A 15,459-nucleotide genomic window follows, 5' to 3' on the forward strand; every position below is an offset into this window, starting at 1 on the left:
TCTAGAGCAGGCTTGTCCAACCCGCGGCCCGCGGGCCGCATGCGGCCCAACTCGTCTTTGAATGCGGCCCAGCTGTGGCAAGGGGCAGAGCTGTTAATTGGATAAAAAAACCTGGAAAATAAAAAGTAAAGAAAATGTCTAACTTGCGGCAGGACCGGTCCGCCCGTTTGCCCTGCACAGAAGCGCCGGCATGTGTTTTTTCATTCATCGCGCATGCGCACGATGACGTCATGACAGCGCGGGGGCGCAATGACATCATGATGGCGCGGGGGCGCGATGACGTCACTCGCGGCCGCGCTTATGCTAGGAGGAGCGGTTCCAGCAGCGCAGGTGCCTTTAATGTCAGCCAGCAGGTAATTAATTAATGGACAATTACTGTATTAAATACATTACTATTATTATTATTATAATTAACTACCTTCACTAACATTGTGCTTTACTATTAACTCCTCTGGGTTGGTCCTCTGCATTTACTCAGATGTAAACTGATCATGTGCCATTTAACCTCTGAGTACTTCTGTGCCACAGTCGAGCCTGATCGATCAGAAAGGAACTTATATCATTGGGTATCTGCACATTAGTTCATAAAAAAAGACTAATGCCACTCAATTACTTTATATGCTACTCAAATACAAAATCACTAAATATACCCCTAAATCAGTACACCACTCTCCTAACTTACTAACAACATCATTTTACTTTATATGAAAATATAACTATAGATATATATATATATATATATATAGAGACATAGGCCATTTGAATTTAAACTACTTATATAAAGCCAAATGTTTAGTAAAATAAATCCAATACGCCTCACCAACCCAATATCTAAGATCAATAATTGAGAGCAAGATTAATTCTTTAGCATAGGTTCTAAATCAGTGATAAAAGACAGAATTAATTAAATGAGTATTTAATCAGAGTTAATATATTCACAGTAATTACAAGTACAGCCCTCATTCCAGCATCCTTACTCCCAGGTAAGCCACTTTCTGGTAGTCTCCTGTCGCTCACCTCCATCGACATAGCTCCCTATTTAACCAAGATCCTCTCTCACTACAGGTCTTCATTCCCGCAGTCCTCATTCCAGCATACATAAAGGCAGACAGCCTTCATTCCAGCATCCTTAAAGGCAGACAGCCCTCATTCCAGCATCCTTACTCCCAGGTAAGCCACTTTCTGGTAGTCTCCTGTCGCTCACCTCCATCCACATAGCTCCATTAATTTAAAAGGGAAATCCGCAGCATAGTGCACATAGTAATCACATTGATTATGAAACTATGGTTTCTAAAAGTATTATTTTTCATTTAAATTCCAGCATGGCTTCTAACATGTCAAAAAAGAAAACCAAACTCCAAAAAAGAAAAATTATAGATGAAGGAAGAGTGTTCCAAGAAAAGTGGACAGATGAGTACTTCTTTGTTGAGTCAAATAGTAAGGCAATCTGCTTAATTTGCAAGGAATTAGTGCCAGTTTTCAAAGACTACAATTTGAAAATGCATTACCTGACAAGACATGCTGCGCAATTTAGTGTGTATGAAGGAATGTGTCGTAAAGACAAAATCACTGAACTGCAAAAAAAACTAGCATCTGAAAAAAATTATTTTAAAAAAGTATTGATTCAAAGTGATTCTATTGTAAAAGCTAGTTATGTGGTTGCAAACCTGATAGCCAAAAAATCAAAACCGTATTACGATGGTGAGTTTATTAAGCAATGTATGGAAAGCGTGGCTGATATAATTTGCCCGGATAAAAAAGGGGATTTTTCAAAAATCAGTTTGTCTCACCAGACTATAGCCAGGCGAATTGATGATATAGGAAAATCCATCGAAAAAGTTTTGAAGAGTAGAGCTGCTATTTTTAAATTTTATGCTATGGCGATAGACGAAAGTACAGATGCAACGGATACAGCTCAATTGGCAATTTTTATTAGAGGCATTGATGACGAATATAATATCACTGAAGAAATGGCTTCTTTAGTTCCATTAAAAGACACAACTAAAGCAAGCGATTTATATGAAGCAGTGAAAAATACATTACAACGATATTCTTTGTCCTTTGACAACATATCTGGCATAGCTACTGATGGTGCCCCTGCAATGATAGGTAACAGAGATGGACTTGTAAAATTGATAGAAAATTATGCAATTGCCTCCCAAAATTACCGTATGATGAAATATCACTGCATAGTACACCAAGAAAATTTATGTGCAAAAGCTTTAAAGATAGCTAACCTCATGCAGATTGTCATCAAGGCTGTAAATTTCATAAGGTCCAAGGGATTGAATCATCGCCAATTCCAGGAATTCCTAAAATGTATGGATGCTGAGTATGGGGACATAATTTACTTTTCTGAAGTAAGATGGTTAAGTCGAGGGAAAATGTTGCAAAGATTTTATGATTTGCGAAATGAAATCAAGTTGTTTATGGAATCCAAAAAAAATGGTGTGCCCGAACTTGACGATGAAAACTGGCTCACAGATTTGGCATTTTTAGTCGACGTGAACACTCATTTAAATGAGTTAAACATGCGTCTTCAAGGTGAAAACCAATTGATCAGTACAATGTTTCAAACTATAACAGCGTTCGAAATGAAACTGAAACTATTGCACTCTCAAATTAAGGAAAACAATTTTATGCATTTCAGCACATTGGCTAAACACGGTCCTGTGAACACCGAAAAATATGCAGCCTTGCTTTTCGATTTGGTACAGGAATTTGAGAACAGGTTTCAAGATTTTAGAAAAAATCAATCATTTTTTCTGATATTTGCAACTCCATTTTCAGTTGACATAAACATATTACCTGGCAATTTGCAAATGGAATGCATAGAGCTCCAATGTGACATTGAACTGAAAGAAAAATTTGAACACGTCTCTTTAATGGACTTCTATAAGATATATCTACCAAGAGAAAAATATCCCTCACTTCACAATCATGCCTTATTCATGTCATCGCTATTTGGAAGCACCTACATTTGTGAGCAACTATTTTCAAGGATGAATCACACGAAGAATAAAACTAGAACCAAAATATCTGATGAGCACCTTGAGAACTCACTGAGAATTGCAACAAGTTCCATCGAAGCAAATATAGAAGCATTGGTGGCTCAGAAACAATGTCAAACATCTCACTAACTTCATTTCCAAGTAAGTTTAATATGTTAACTATGTTTTCTATGGTTATTTGGATGATCAGCTATCGTTAGTGTTAGTGTATTTTATGTGCAGCCCAAACCAACTTGTCGTCTTCCAATGTGGCCCAGGGAAGTTAAAAGGTTGGACACCCCTGGTCTAGAGCAACCAACAGTAAAAATTTAGAATATTTGTTAACTCTTGCTTTGGTTGCATTCTCAATTGCCCCATTCCAAGGTAGAATTGCCACCTCCATGGCTTTCTTAGAAAATCTGACGTTTCTAGCCACATGCACTCCAGTATTTGGCATTAGCTGATAGTGTGCCAGTTTGAGTATAGGCCCAGGATCACACATAGGATTAATAGCAGAAAATGTTTGTGGGTGCTCATTAACCATGCCTTTCCCCTCCACTTCTCAATATTACTGAAAAATGCATAGACATGGTTAGTGTGAGCAGCAGCACTTATATTGGGGGACCTGGCTCATATGGCATCAGATACAGTGAAATATTAGAAAAGTCTTTTCTCCTCTTGTGCCCAAGGAGGGTTGCCTTCCATGCACTACCAGTTGCAGACGGCAACTCTAATTCACTAGCACAGATTCCAGCACACTTGTGTTTGTGGACTACGGTCCTTATCAAGTCCATGATAAGAAATATTCAGCATTTCTAGGTCAACTACCCCGTCTGCTGATTTATAATTTTAACATCATGTTCTTGATACACTTGGCTGTACCGTTTGGTTTTGGTATGTTAAAAAGTAATAAATATCCATTATAACAATGATATTGCAGTTGATGTTTTATAAATTGATATTTTGCACTAATGTGATTTTAATGTTTATGTGTATTTCATAGTTGCCAACTCTCCCTGAATGTCAGGGAGACTCCCTGAACTAGGGGTGATCTCCCTCACTCCCTGAAGAGTCTGGCATTCTCCCTGAGGCTGAGCCAGTACAAGACGTGGTTGGCTTCGCCATCTGTGGCTAGATGACACAGTTCAGAAATTGTGTCCTATGTCCATGTATTGATGCCTATGGAGGTGGCCATTTTCATAGAGACCAAGATTTAATCAAAGACTGACAGGTAAGACAACATGACTTCAGTAATGGAGACAGAAATGTAAAAGACACTTCAGTCTCTAGAGATTCATTGGCTACTTTTCTTTAAAGGCATATTTGCCTACTCTCCTGGAATGTCCCGCAACCTCCCGGGTCTCATCCCCGCAATAGATAAGTGGCAGGGGGCTATGCTTAATGACGCCAATATTGTGTCATCTTAGCTGCTCCCCTTCTGTAATTGGCCGAAATTGTGACAATCGTTCAGGGGGCGGGGCCAAAATGATGCAATTTATCAAGCCCTGCCCCGGCACGCCCACCTCCCCTATGATCTCCCTGAAGCCAACGAGGCAAAGTTGGCAACTATGGTGTATTTGAGTTATTCAAATGGTTTTCTCATCTCTGCCAATAATTAGCATTTGACAAGACTCATACCTACAAAACAAACAAGCATGATGATTTGCACTATACACACAATTTAAAACATTTCTAAACAAGGAAAGCCATTCAGTGTTCTAAAGTAGAGATGACTGTTTGTGTGGAGGGCTGAAGCAGTCAGTTTCTTTAGAAAAGCAGACAATTGTTTGGAAACTGGTTCCCTTAGTGACAGCAGCAGGAAGTAATACAAATGTCCCAAACACAAGTTGCTGCAGTATGGTCACTACATAAGGACCTATTACCAGGATAGCAGAGGGCACAGAGTCCACAATATTTCTGATACAGGTAATGACATTTGTGGTAGTTCGATGACTCCCAGGCAGTGTGATTAAGTCTATATTTGTCCTTGATGATGTGTTCTGATGGGGGAGATTTGGGTGTTCATGTTAAAGGTTGAGGATAAGTGCAGTTCATACAGTTATGTCACATAGAAATTCCATAGTTAAGTACACAAACTAGACCAGGGTTACCAACCATCAGTAAATTGTATCCGTGCAAAAACAAGTGACATTGTTACCTGCAAGTAAGAAAAATCTAGTGGTCTGTAAAAATCAAATGACTTGTCACCACAAAAATACACACAGAAGTGTAGCAAGAATGATTTTCAGATTGTAAACAATTGTTTTTTAAAATCCCTTTGAGCCCCGATTTGTTGTAGATGCCGTTTCTATTTTCGGTCCTGCACCAATTTGAAACCTTATAATAATAATAATAATAATAATAATAATGATGTGTCAGATATAAAAATGTAACTCAGTATTTTTTTTATAAAAGTGTTGGCAACTCTGGAACAGACTGCAAACATCCAAAGAACATATAATTTTTATATTATCTGATACTAGTGACACTTACTACTTGCTATAAAATGTTTGCTTGCTTCATGGTGGAAGGTTTGAGCCATACCACAAAATACTGGTATGATGTGCCAGGTTCTCACTGGGTTCACTTCTGCCACCGAGTGAGAAACCACACAATCAAATAATGTGTTACTGAAATATATGGTCATAAAATGTTTGTATATGTATATGTGGGTGTGTATATATATATATATATATATATATATATATATATATATCATATATATATATATATATATATATATATATATATATATACACATATATATACACATATATATATATATATATATATATATATATATATATATATATGTATTCTGCTCAGATTGTATCAAAGCATGATCTAAGCATGATGCCAATGGGATTATGGGAATAGTGGGAGGAAAGCAGAGGTAAAAACAAATCAATGGAATGGTAGTCTCCTAACACGGCAAAGCTGTAAAAGCTGTGAAACAAGCTTTGCTCCTGAATATCTAGGCTGAAAGTGTAGGGTATATGGGCTGCAATTGGGTGTTGCTCCTCAGCTGTAATTGCTGTTGCAGCAGAAATACAACTTTGCCTTGTTAGGAGACTACTATTCCATTGATTTGTTTTTACCTCTGCTTTCCTTCGACTATTCCCATGATCCCATTGGCATCATGCTTAGATCCGCTCTGTGACATACCTCCCACATAATCATCTTATTGCAAACATAAAACAGTTAAACATTTGTGAAAGCAGTGGGAAATCACAAGATGGTACCAAGGAGTGTCATTAAACCAAGCTTGGCCAGTGGCAAACATAAGAACACACTACATGCCAAGTCTACAGTATGCCCATGCCAAATGTGCAGTATCCTTAATGCCAAGTACACAGCATGCCCCATGATGAGTATACTGTACACAATGCTCAAATATACACTCAGGTTAGTAAATATACCCCAAGAACTGTGCAGAGTGCATTTTTCTCTGTATTATTAGTATGTGTTAGTATCTAGCTAAAGATTATGGACCTCATTTAGAGTCGGACGCAATGTGCGTCTAAGACATGCAGGAGTGGGAGTGTGCTGCAGCTTGGTAGGGTATTACGAGTGGCATGTAACCCCAGTTGTGTCTGACTCGTAATACCCTACCGAGCTGCGAGCAGTTCCTGCAGCTAGCTAACCGCTTGTGCCACCTAATTCCTGCCGCACAGTTTTAGCCCTTTTTTGACGTGTGTTGCGTCTCCGCCTCACTGTGTCTAGGATTTACTTACAGGGTCACGCCTCCACAATTCTGCGTTCCGCCCTTTCTCTCATAGTGAGCAGCAAGCTGTTGCAAGTGTAAATTGCGTCCAAGATGCAGGTGGATATGGTGCTTGCTGCACATGCGTGATAGTGTTTTTTTGGTCGATGCGCCTAAAATGGACGATTCTAAATGAGACCCTATATCTGCCAACTCCAAGATTTCCATACATACATTTCAGCCCAGTTGGCTAACACATTAGTGTTCCAGCTGTGGTTACATACAATTTTAACCATTGTTAGAAAGAAAATTCATTTAAATGTGTGATCTGGGTATAAGAATAGAATATTAAAAATGTTATCCCCAAACAAGAGCAACATTGTACACTTCTTATCTTGTCTTCTCAATATATTTACAATTGTTGAACTCATTGACAGCTGCTGATTTAGCACTCAGAGGAATGTGAGACAATGCTGAGGTATCCAGAGTGAATAGTTCCTGCGGTCACCACACAGACAGCACCATGGCAATGCAGAAACACCTCAGTGTGCGAGAATGTCACCAAAGGTCCATAACAGCACTTGGGTTCCACTCAGCAAGACGGGAATTTCTCACAGGCTTTCAAGGTCTGATATCCTGAACTCAGTAATCATATGAAAAAATGAATATTCTGGTACCCATACCAAAACAGTGCCAATTTGATCCCACCATTCTCATTCATTACAGTAACTCAAATTAACAAACATTAGTTTTAGTGAAGTGTACACTATAATATTAACACTTTAGTCAGTATTAGACCTGTAACCAAGAAAACCAAGCACAAAACTTACCATTTTAGGGTGTGTTTACAAGGGTGCAAGCACCATATTATGTTCAATGTTCACCTTTATATGAAATGAAGTTTATACATCAATCTAGTTAATTAATTTTATGCTACCCATTAAAATGCCTGGGTTATTACACACATCCTCGTTCTCGGTCCCTGTTTTTAAGCGATCTGAGGTTTGTTCATCTTCATAAAAATGCAGCTAGAACACACATCAAAATAGGGAGCATTGTGCCCTGTGGAAATAGGTGTTTATGTACACTCCAGCAGCTGGACCAATGCAAAAATGTAAGTTATAAAGACCCCAAGACAAGAACGTTGATTTACAATCACACCCCTGATCATCTTTAGTACAGCTAAAACATCAATCAGATTATGATGACATTTTACAAGAACTCTTAAATAGTATAACTATGGACTATACCAGACAGTCATGTTACTCTCCTATTAGGATACATATCTATCTTATTATACTGACAAAAAGCACATAATAAGCACCAGAAACTTCAACAAAATACAAGCAAAAACACCAAATATAAATATAATAGAAAATACGAACAGGTCAAACTGGCTATGTCCTACTTTCTGTGTCTTCTCAGTCTAGAGGAGCAAAGCTGGGTGGCATCATTTACTAAGGCTGGGAAATACCATTGTTATTTAGTGGCATTTTGTAGTAGTGTTACTTCAGGTTACAGAAAGTTTTTTTATTTGATAAAGTTGGAATTATAAAGCAAAGATTTTCCTTTTTTTTTATCAAACTCATTATGGACATGTAAGTAATGTCTCCTGTATTTGAGCAGTCCTTTCCAGAAACACCAAGGGGGTTTGGGCTTCTCTGTAAACTTGGTTGAACAAAAAAACTTAAAACATTGCCTTATTATCAAACTATGTTTGGGTAGAGCCAATGATGTCATGGGAATTACAACTGCCATGCTTTGTTTAAGCATTAGAACTCACATCCCTTAGATCAGTAAATCCACCTGCAGCAGCCCCAAGAGCCCGCTGGTGAGACTCAAGTATTTTATATAGCACACTGTTTTTTTAACATATTTAATAATCTAAATGTAGACACATTTGGGTAAGTGTTATGGGATATCAGAGGAAATTGAGGCATTTTTTTTAAATGCTTTTCTTGTATAAAACGTAATGCTGGCTGTTTGGGGACCACAGGTGGATAATCTGCCTGAAACCAAAATTTTAAACTGGCAGAAACTAAGGAACACATTGGCTTGAATAAATGGTGTGCAATCAGACATCAGCAGATTTTGGGAGATATTACAATTCCAATCTGCCCAGTGCCATATAAAGCGTCAGCCATGCTGTTGTGTTGGAGCGTGAACTCACCCCAAGGGCTAGATTTACTAAGCATTGTGTTGGGGGGGAAGGGGGGCACACATCACCAGTGGTTAAATACTCCAAACTACTGCATTTACTATAAGGCAGTTTGAAGTTGCAATGTAAACTACCTGGTGATCAGGGGCAGGCTGGGCGGGTCCCATAATGGGAGAATGAGTTGAATCTTGCTGTTATGAGCCACGGCTCCCCGAAGGGCCGCCCCGACTCACTTTCGGCGGTCCCAGACGTCCCGGTCATAGCCGGATTAAGGGGGGGGCACAGGGGGAACGTGCCCCGGGCCCCCCTCTCTCCGAGGGCCCCCCGCCGCCGCGCTCCTAACCTCTGATGTTTTTTTTTTATTCTCCTTTTTTTTTTTTTTAATGGCGGCCCCCCCGGTGGCGGCGCCTGCGGGGAGGGGGGGCTTTGCGGGCTGGCGTGTTCAGGGCTCCCTTCGTTGGTGGGGGGAGCAGGGCAGTAAAAGAAAGAAAAAACAAAAAAAAAGATATACTCACCTCACCGCGGCGCTGGCGTCCCTCCTCCTCCCTCTCTGCACTGTTAACACTGAATGACAGGCGTGACGTCATCAAGGCACGCCTGTCATTCAGTGAGGAGCAGCATGGAGAGGACCAGGAAAGAAACAATAAGACAGAAGAGAAGAAAGAAGCTAAAAGAAAGGTAAGTAAAAAAAAAAAAAGGGGGAGAAGAAAGGCACAGTATGGAGGAAAAAGGGGGAGATGAGAGGCACAGTAAGGAAAAAAGGGGGAGAAGAGAGGCACAGTAAGGAAAAAAGGGGGAGAAGAAAGGCACAGTAAGGAAAAAGGGGGAGAAGAGAGGCACAGTATGGAGGAAAAAGGGGGAGAAGAGAGGCACAGTATGGAGGAAAAAGGGGGAGAAGAAAGGCACAGTATGGAGGAAAAAGGGGGAGACGAAAGGCACAGTAAGGAAAAAGGGGGAGAAGAGAAGCACAGTAAGGAAAAAGGGGGAGAAGAGAGGCACAGTAAGGAAAAAGGGGGAGAAGAGAGGCACAGTAAGGAAAAAAGGGGGAGAAGAGAGGCACAGTAAGGAAAAAAGGGGGAGAAGAGAGGCAAAGTAAGGAAAAAGGGGGAGAGACACAGCATGAGGAAAAAGGGGGCGCAGAGAGGCACAATAGTGGGGACAATTAATTAATTTAAGATGGGGTGGTTTGGGCGCTACTGAATGTGGGGGTGAGTTTAGGAAGAATGAGGTCCCTTTATTAAATGTGCCTATGAATTATTTAATGGTAGTGACGGTTGCGGGAAATAGGTATATTTCTGAAATGTAAATACTATTAATTTATTGCTGGGGCTGTTTATAGGGAGGGAAATAGGTTTATTTAATAAATGTGAATACTATTATTTTAATGTTGGGGCTGGAGGAAGGCCTAATTATTAATCATGGGTGGTACTGATTTAACGCTGGGGGTGGCTGTAATTTTCTAAATGTACCCATTTTTTTTTTCCAAATAGGGCCCCTAACATTCCAGGATTCAGACAAGCAGCAACTAAAGAAACCTGCAGCACAGGTGGTGAAAGTGAGAAGAACAGGTAGGAGAGAGCAGCAAAGTCTGTGAAATATTGTTATTCTAGTGGGACAATCACAATTTTTGGTGACCGTTCAATGGTGTACACAACAATGCAGGTTTTTTTATCTGTAGGAGGGTGGCCTGGCCATGCCCAATGATGCATTATCAATGGTATTTTAATTTGCGGTATCATTGCTAATTTTAGCGTGCGTTATCATTGCTAGTTTTAGTGTACGTTATCAATGGTATTTTTAATGTGTGATATCATTGCTAGTTTTAATGTGTGGTATCAATACCCATTTTAAAGTGGTGTTTTGATGATTGTTTTAATGTACAGTATTTTAGTTTGTGGAAGCAATGATTTTTCTTATGCAGACAACCTAAGCGAGCCCTCTGGGAGAGCTGTAAGTGTCATACTGTGGGCTGTAGGTGATGTAATGCAGGATGTGTCACTATGCCCTTAATTTTAGATCTTAGGGGCCCCCCTGTCTTAAGTGCCCCGGGCCCCCCGAAGCCTTAATCCAGCTCTGGTCCCGGTCGTCTCTATGACGACCGGGGCGTCACTTCCGCCTCCTGCGTCCCGGTTGCCTAGGCAACAGCCGGGACGCTCTGACTCGCCTGCCACAAAGCCCGGCCGGCTGTCATACAGCCGGGCACAGGCGCGCAGGAGGAAATTATGAATTACAGCTGCAGCTGCCAGGGACTCTGGAGGATGGTAGGCGGTATGCTTCTATACTTCTCTCTCTATTTTGTATTACAGTGCTTTTAGGAACTATTATTCTGTCAGGGATTGGCTACATGTATGGAAGGAGATTCTGCACGTTGCCTGATTGGTTCCTCTCACTATTTAAGGCAAGTGAGGACATAGCCTCATTGCCAGTTATAGCTTCCTGTGTAGCTAGGCTCCTGTTCCTGTTTTCCCTGCTCCTGTTCTGTATTCTAGTTTGGATTTCCTGTGTATGACCCCTGGCTTGTTTCTGGACCTCGATGTATTGCCTGTGACCCCTGACCTCGGCTCGTTATATGGTATCGCTGCCTGCTGCCGGCCCTTGACCTTTTGCTTGGATCTCACATTGCCGTGTCTACTTCGCTACCTCAGGGTTCTCCCCAGTCAGTGCACACTACACGACCCTCCGTTGTCTGTAGCCAAGTCTGTCCCCACCACTAGGGGCTCCAGCGAACACCAGACTTCGGAGTAGACTCCGGGTTTTGTCGTGCTGACTGAAGGAGTTCCTAACATTATAACTGGCCCTAAAGACGATCCTACCCTCCTCTGATGGATCCCAGTCCGGCTCAAGTCCTAGCGGGACAGATCCAGGCCGTTTCACAGGTGGTTCAGGATCTCTCAATCAGGTTGCTCAAGAAGAAGCCGCCAAGGCCTCACAAGCTACTATAGCACCAGCCCTTGAGCCTAAGTTAAACCTTCAGGACCGTTTTTCGGGGAATAGAGCCTTGTTTCGGAATTTCAAGGAGAGCTGCAAGCTATATTTCCGTCTCAGGCCCCGCTCCTCGGGTTCGGAGCAACAAAGGGTTGGTATAATTATCTTCAGGGCGACCCTCAGTCCTGGGCGTTCAGTTTGACCCCGGTTAATCCTGCTCTGCAGTCCGTGGACGCCTTTTTCAACGCCCTTAGTCTTCTATATGATGATCCCGACCGTGTGGCCTCTGCTGAATCGCATCTGAGAGCGCTAAGACAAGGACGACGTTCAGCGGAAGAATATTGTGCCGAGTTCAGATGCTGGTCGGTCGATAGTCAGTGGAATGACCCCGCCCTACGGAGTCAGTTCCGCCAAGGGCTCTCGGAGCAGATAAAAGATTCCCTGGTCCAGTACCCTTCGTCACCCTCCTTGGAGGCCTTAATGCAACTAGTCATTAAAATTGATCGCAGGATCAAAGAGAGGAGATCTGAAAAGGAGGCTGCTTCACAATCATGGTCCCCTCCGGTCGACTACTCGGCCCTTCAGGACTCGTCGGAGCCCATGCAGTTAGGGGCTTATCGCCTGTCCCCCGAGGAAAGATCCAGGAGACGATCGCTGGGACTATGTCTATACTGCGGTAATAAGGGTCATCTCTTGTGCACCTGTCCTAACAAGGCGGGAAAAGACCAGGCCTAGGAGTAAAGGAAGAGGTACGCCTAGGTCTCCAAATGGTCTCTTCCAAGAATTCTGTTCTCATACCTGCCCGGCTCATGTATAGAAATCGGTCTGTTTCCATCCCTGCTTTCATAGATAGCGGTGCAGCTGGGAATTTTCTGGATGTAAAATTCGCCCAAGTACTGGGGATTCCTTCTGTGAACTTAGACTCTGAGATCACGGTCTGCGGATTGGACGGTAAACCGTTGACTGATGGAAGGATCTCATTCCAAACTCCGCCTCTGCACCTTACCGTGGAAGCTCTCCACTCCGAAGTCCTCTCATTTTTTCTGATTCCCTGTTCCTCCGTACCATTGATTTTAGGGCATCCTTGGCTCCAACTCCACAATCCTCACATCGATTGGGGCACCGGGGAGATCCTACGATGGGGTAAGACCTGTTCATCAACCCGTCTCACCCTTCCCCTTCGGGTGGTTCTGCCTAGTCCTGAAACTCTACCTTCACCATACCAGGAGTTCCACGATGTGTTCTCCAAGAAGGAGGCTGATTCTCTTCCCCCGCATCGTAGCTACGATTGCTCCATTGATCTGGTTCCAGGTGCCAAGCTTCCTAAGGGAAGATTATATGCTCTGTCCATTCCTGAGACCAAGGCTATGGATGACTATGTGGAGGAGAACCTACGTAAGGGATTCATTCGGCCGTCTAAATCCCCCATAGGAGCCGGTTTCTTCTTTGTGGCCAAAAAAGACGGCACCCTTCGACCATGCATCGACTATCGGGGCTTGAATGGGATTACCGTGAAGAATACCTACCCTTTGCCTCTCATCTCTGTGCTCTTTGATCAGCTCAAACAGGCCACGATCTTCTCCAAGATTGATCTGAGAGGAGCATATAATTTGATCCAGATCAGAGAAGGGGATGAGTGGAAGACGGCTTTCAACACCCATTCAGGCCATTACGAATATCAGGTCATGCCCTTTGGCCTATGTAATGCCCCCGCAGTGTTTTTTAAAATTTTATCAATGATGTCCTACGAGAATTTCTGGGAAAATTCGTTGTGGTCTACCTTGTCGACATCTTGATATATTTTAAGTCATTGGTGCAGCACCGTATACAAGTTAAAAAGGTCCTCCTCAAACTGCGCCAACACTGCCTTTTTGCCAAAATCGAGAAATGCGAGTTCGAGGTCACCCAGGTCACATTCCTCGGATATGTCATCTCTCCTTGTGGCTTCTCTATGGACCCCAGTAAGGTCCAGGCAATTCTTAATTGGGTCCGGCCTAGCAATCTAAAGGCCATTCAGAGGTTTTTAGGATTCGCTAACTACTATAGACGATTCATCCAAGCATTCTCAGTGTTAGTGGCGCCTATCACTGCCCTTACCCGAAAAGGGGCCGATACTGCTAGTTGGCCTTCCGTTGCGGTGACATCCTTCCAGGCTCTCAAGGATGCTTTCGTCTCGGCACCCGTCCTCAGACATCCCAATCTGGAACTACCATTTGTTATTGAAGTAGACGCCTCGGACATCGGGGCTGGGGCCATCCTCTCTCAGAAGGATATTGAGGACCACAGGCTGCACCCCTGTGCATTCTTTTCTAAGAAATTTTCTACTGCTGAGACTCACTACGATGTGGGTAATCGGGAATTGCTAGCAGTTAAATGGGCATTCGAAGAATGGCGACACTGGTTAGAAGGGGCTAACCATGTTATCACTGTGTATACCGACCATAAAAATTTGCAATATATTCAATCCGCTAAGATTGTGAATTCCCGACAAGCCCGGTGGGTCCTCTTCTTTTCCCGTTTTAAATTCACCATTACATTCCAGCCAGGATCCAAAAACACAAAAGCTGATGCCTTATCTCGCCGCTTCGTCGCCTCACATCCTCCTTCCACAGAACCCTCTTTTATTGTCCAAGATTATTCTTGGTCTGACTCAGGATCTCAGTACGATTCTCCATGACCTTCAACATTTGGCACCTGCGGCTACGCCTAAGGGTAAATTATTCATACCTGACCATTTGAGAAAAACGGTTCTAGTGGAATGTCATGATAACAAGACTTCGGGTCATCCTGGAGTATCCAAAACGGTGGAACTTTTGTCTCGTTCAGTCTGGTGGCCTTCGTTATCTGCGGACACCAAGGAATTTGTCTTATCCTGTGAATCCTGTGCCAGGAATAAATCCTCCCGCAAACTTCCTGCAGGTCCCCTGATGCCTCTATCTGTTCCAGTAAGACCCTGGACACACATATCCATGGACTTCATCGCGGAACTGCCTCAATCATCCAGCTTTAACACCATCTGGGTGATAGTAGACAGATTTAGTAAGATGGCTCACTTCGTTCCCCTTGCAGGACTACCGTGTGCCAAAACATTGGCTTCCCTATTCATTCAGCATGTTTTCAGGCTCCATGGACTGCCCATTAACATTGTTTCAGACCGTGGCTCCCAATTTGTCGCTACTTTCTGGAAAGCGTTCTGTACTCAATTGGGGATCAAGATTTGTCTGTCATCAGGGTATCACCCACAGTCCAACGGACAAACGGAAAGGGTCAACCAATCCCTTGAGCAATTTCTCCGTCTTTATGTAACCAAATGCCATAGCGACTGGGCTGCTCTGCTTCCCTGGGCAGAGTTTGCCTATAACAACTCGTGCCATTCTTCTACTCTGTTATCCCCATTTTTCTGTAACCTGGGATAACATCCTCAGTCCAACTCACTGGAAGTTCCGAATCAAGCTAAACCTAGTTCTTCGATTTCTCATCTAGGCCGGATATGGAGAAAGGTTCACATTGCCCTCAAACAAGCTTCATCCAAGTCTAAACATTATGCTGATCGGCATCGTGGACCATGTTCTTTCAAGGTTGGGGACAAGGTGTGGCTCTCCACCCGCAACATTAAACTTAAGCAACCTTGTAGGAAGTTAGGTCCCAGGTTTATTGGACCCTTCTCCATTATTAAACGGATT

At 42.7% G+C, this 15,459-nt stretch overlaps 1 protein-coding gene across 2 annotated transcripts in view; it reads left to right on the forward strand.

Moving 5' to 3' along the window:
* Window positions 1-4,828: 4,828 nt before the first annotated feature.
* Window positions 4,829-15,459, forward strand: part of LOC142152492 (uncharacterized) — a 44,512-nt gene continuing 33,881 nt past the window's right edge. For both annotated transcript variants that reach the window (XM_075209182.1, XM_075209183.1), the window contains exons 1-2: window positions 4,829-4,916; window positions 7,131-7,319. In XM_075209182.1, coding sequence (XP_075065283.1) covers window positions 7,217-7,319 — 103 coding nt within the window. In that variant the 5' untranslated portion in view covers window positions 4,829-4,916; window positions 7,131-7,216. The remainder of the gene's footprint in view (window positions 4,917-7,130; window positions 7,320-15,459) is intronic.

Source organism: Mixophyes fleayi, chromosome 4 (assembly GCF_038048845.1).
Source record: "Mixophyes fleayi isolate aMixFle1 chromosome 4, aMixFle1.hap1, whole genome shotgun sequence".
NCBI classification, from domain to species: domain Eukaryota; kingdom Metazoa; phylum Chordata; class Amphibia; order Anura; family Limnodynastidae; genus Mixophyes; species Mixophyes fleayi.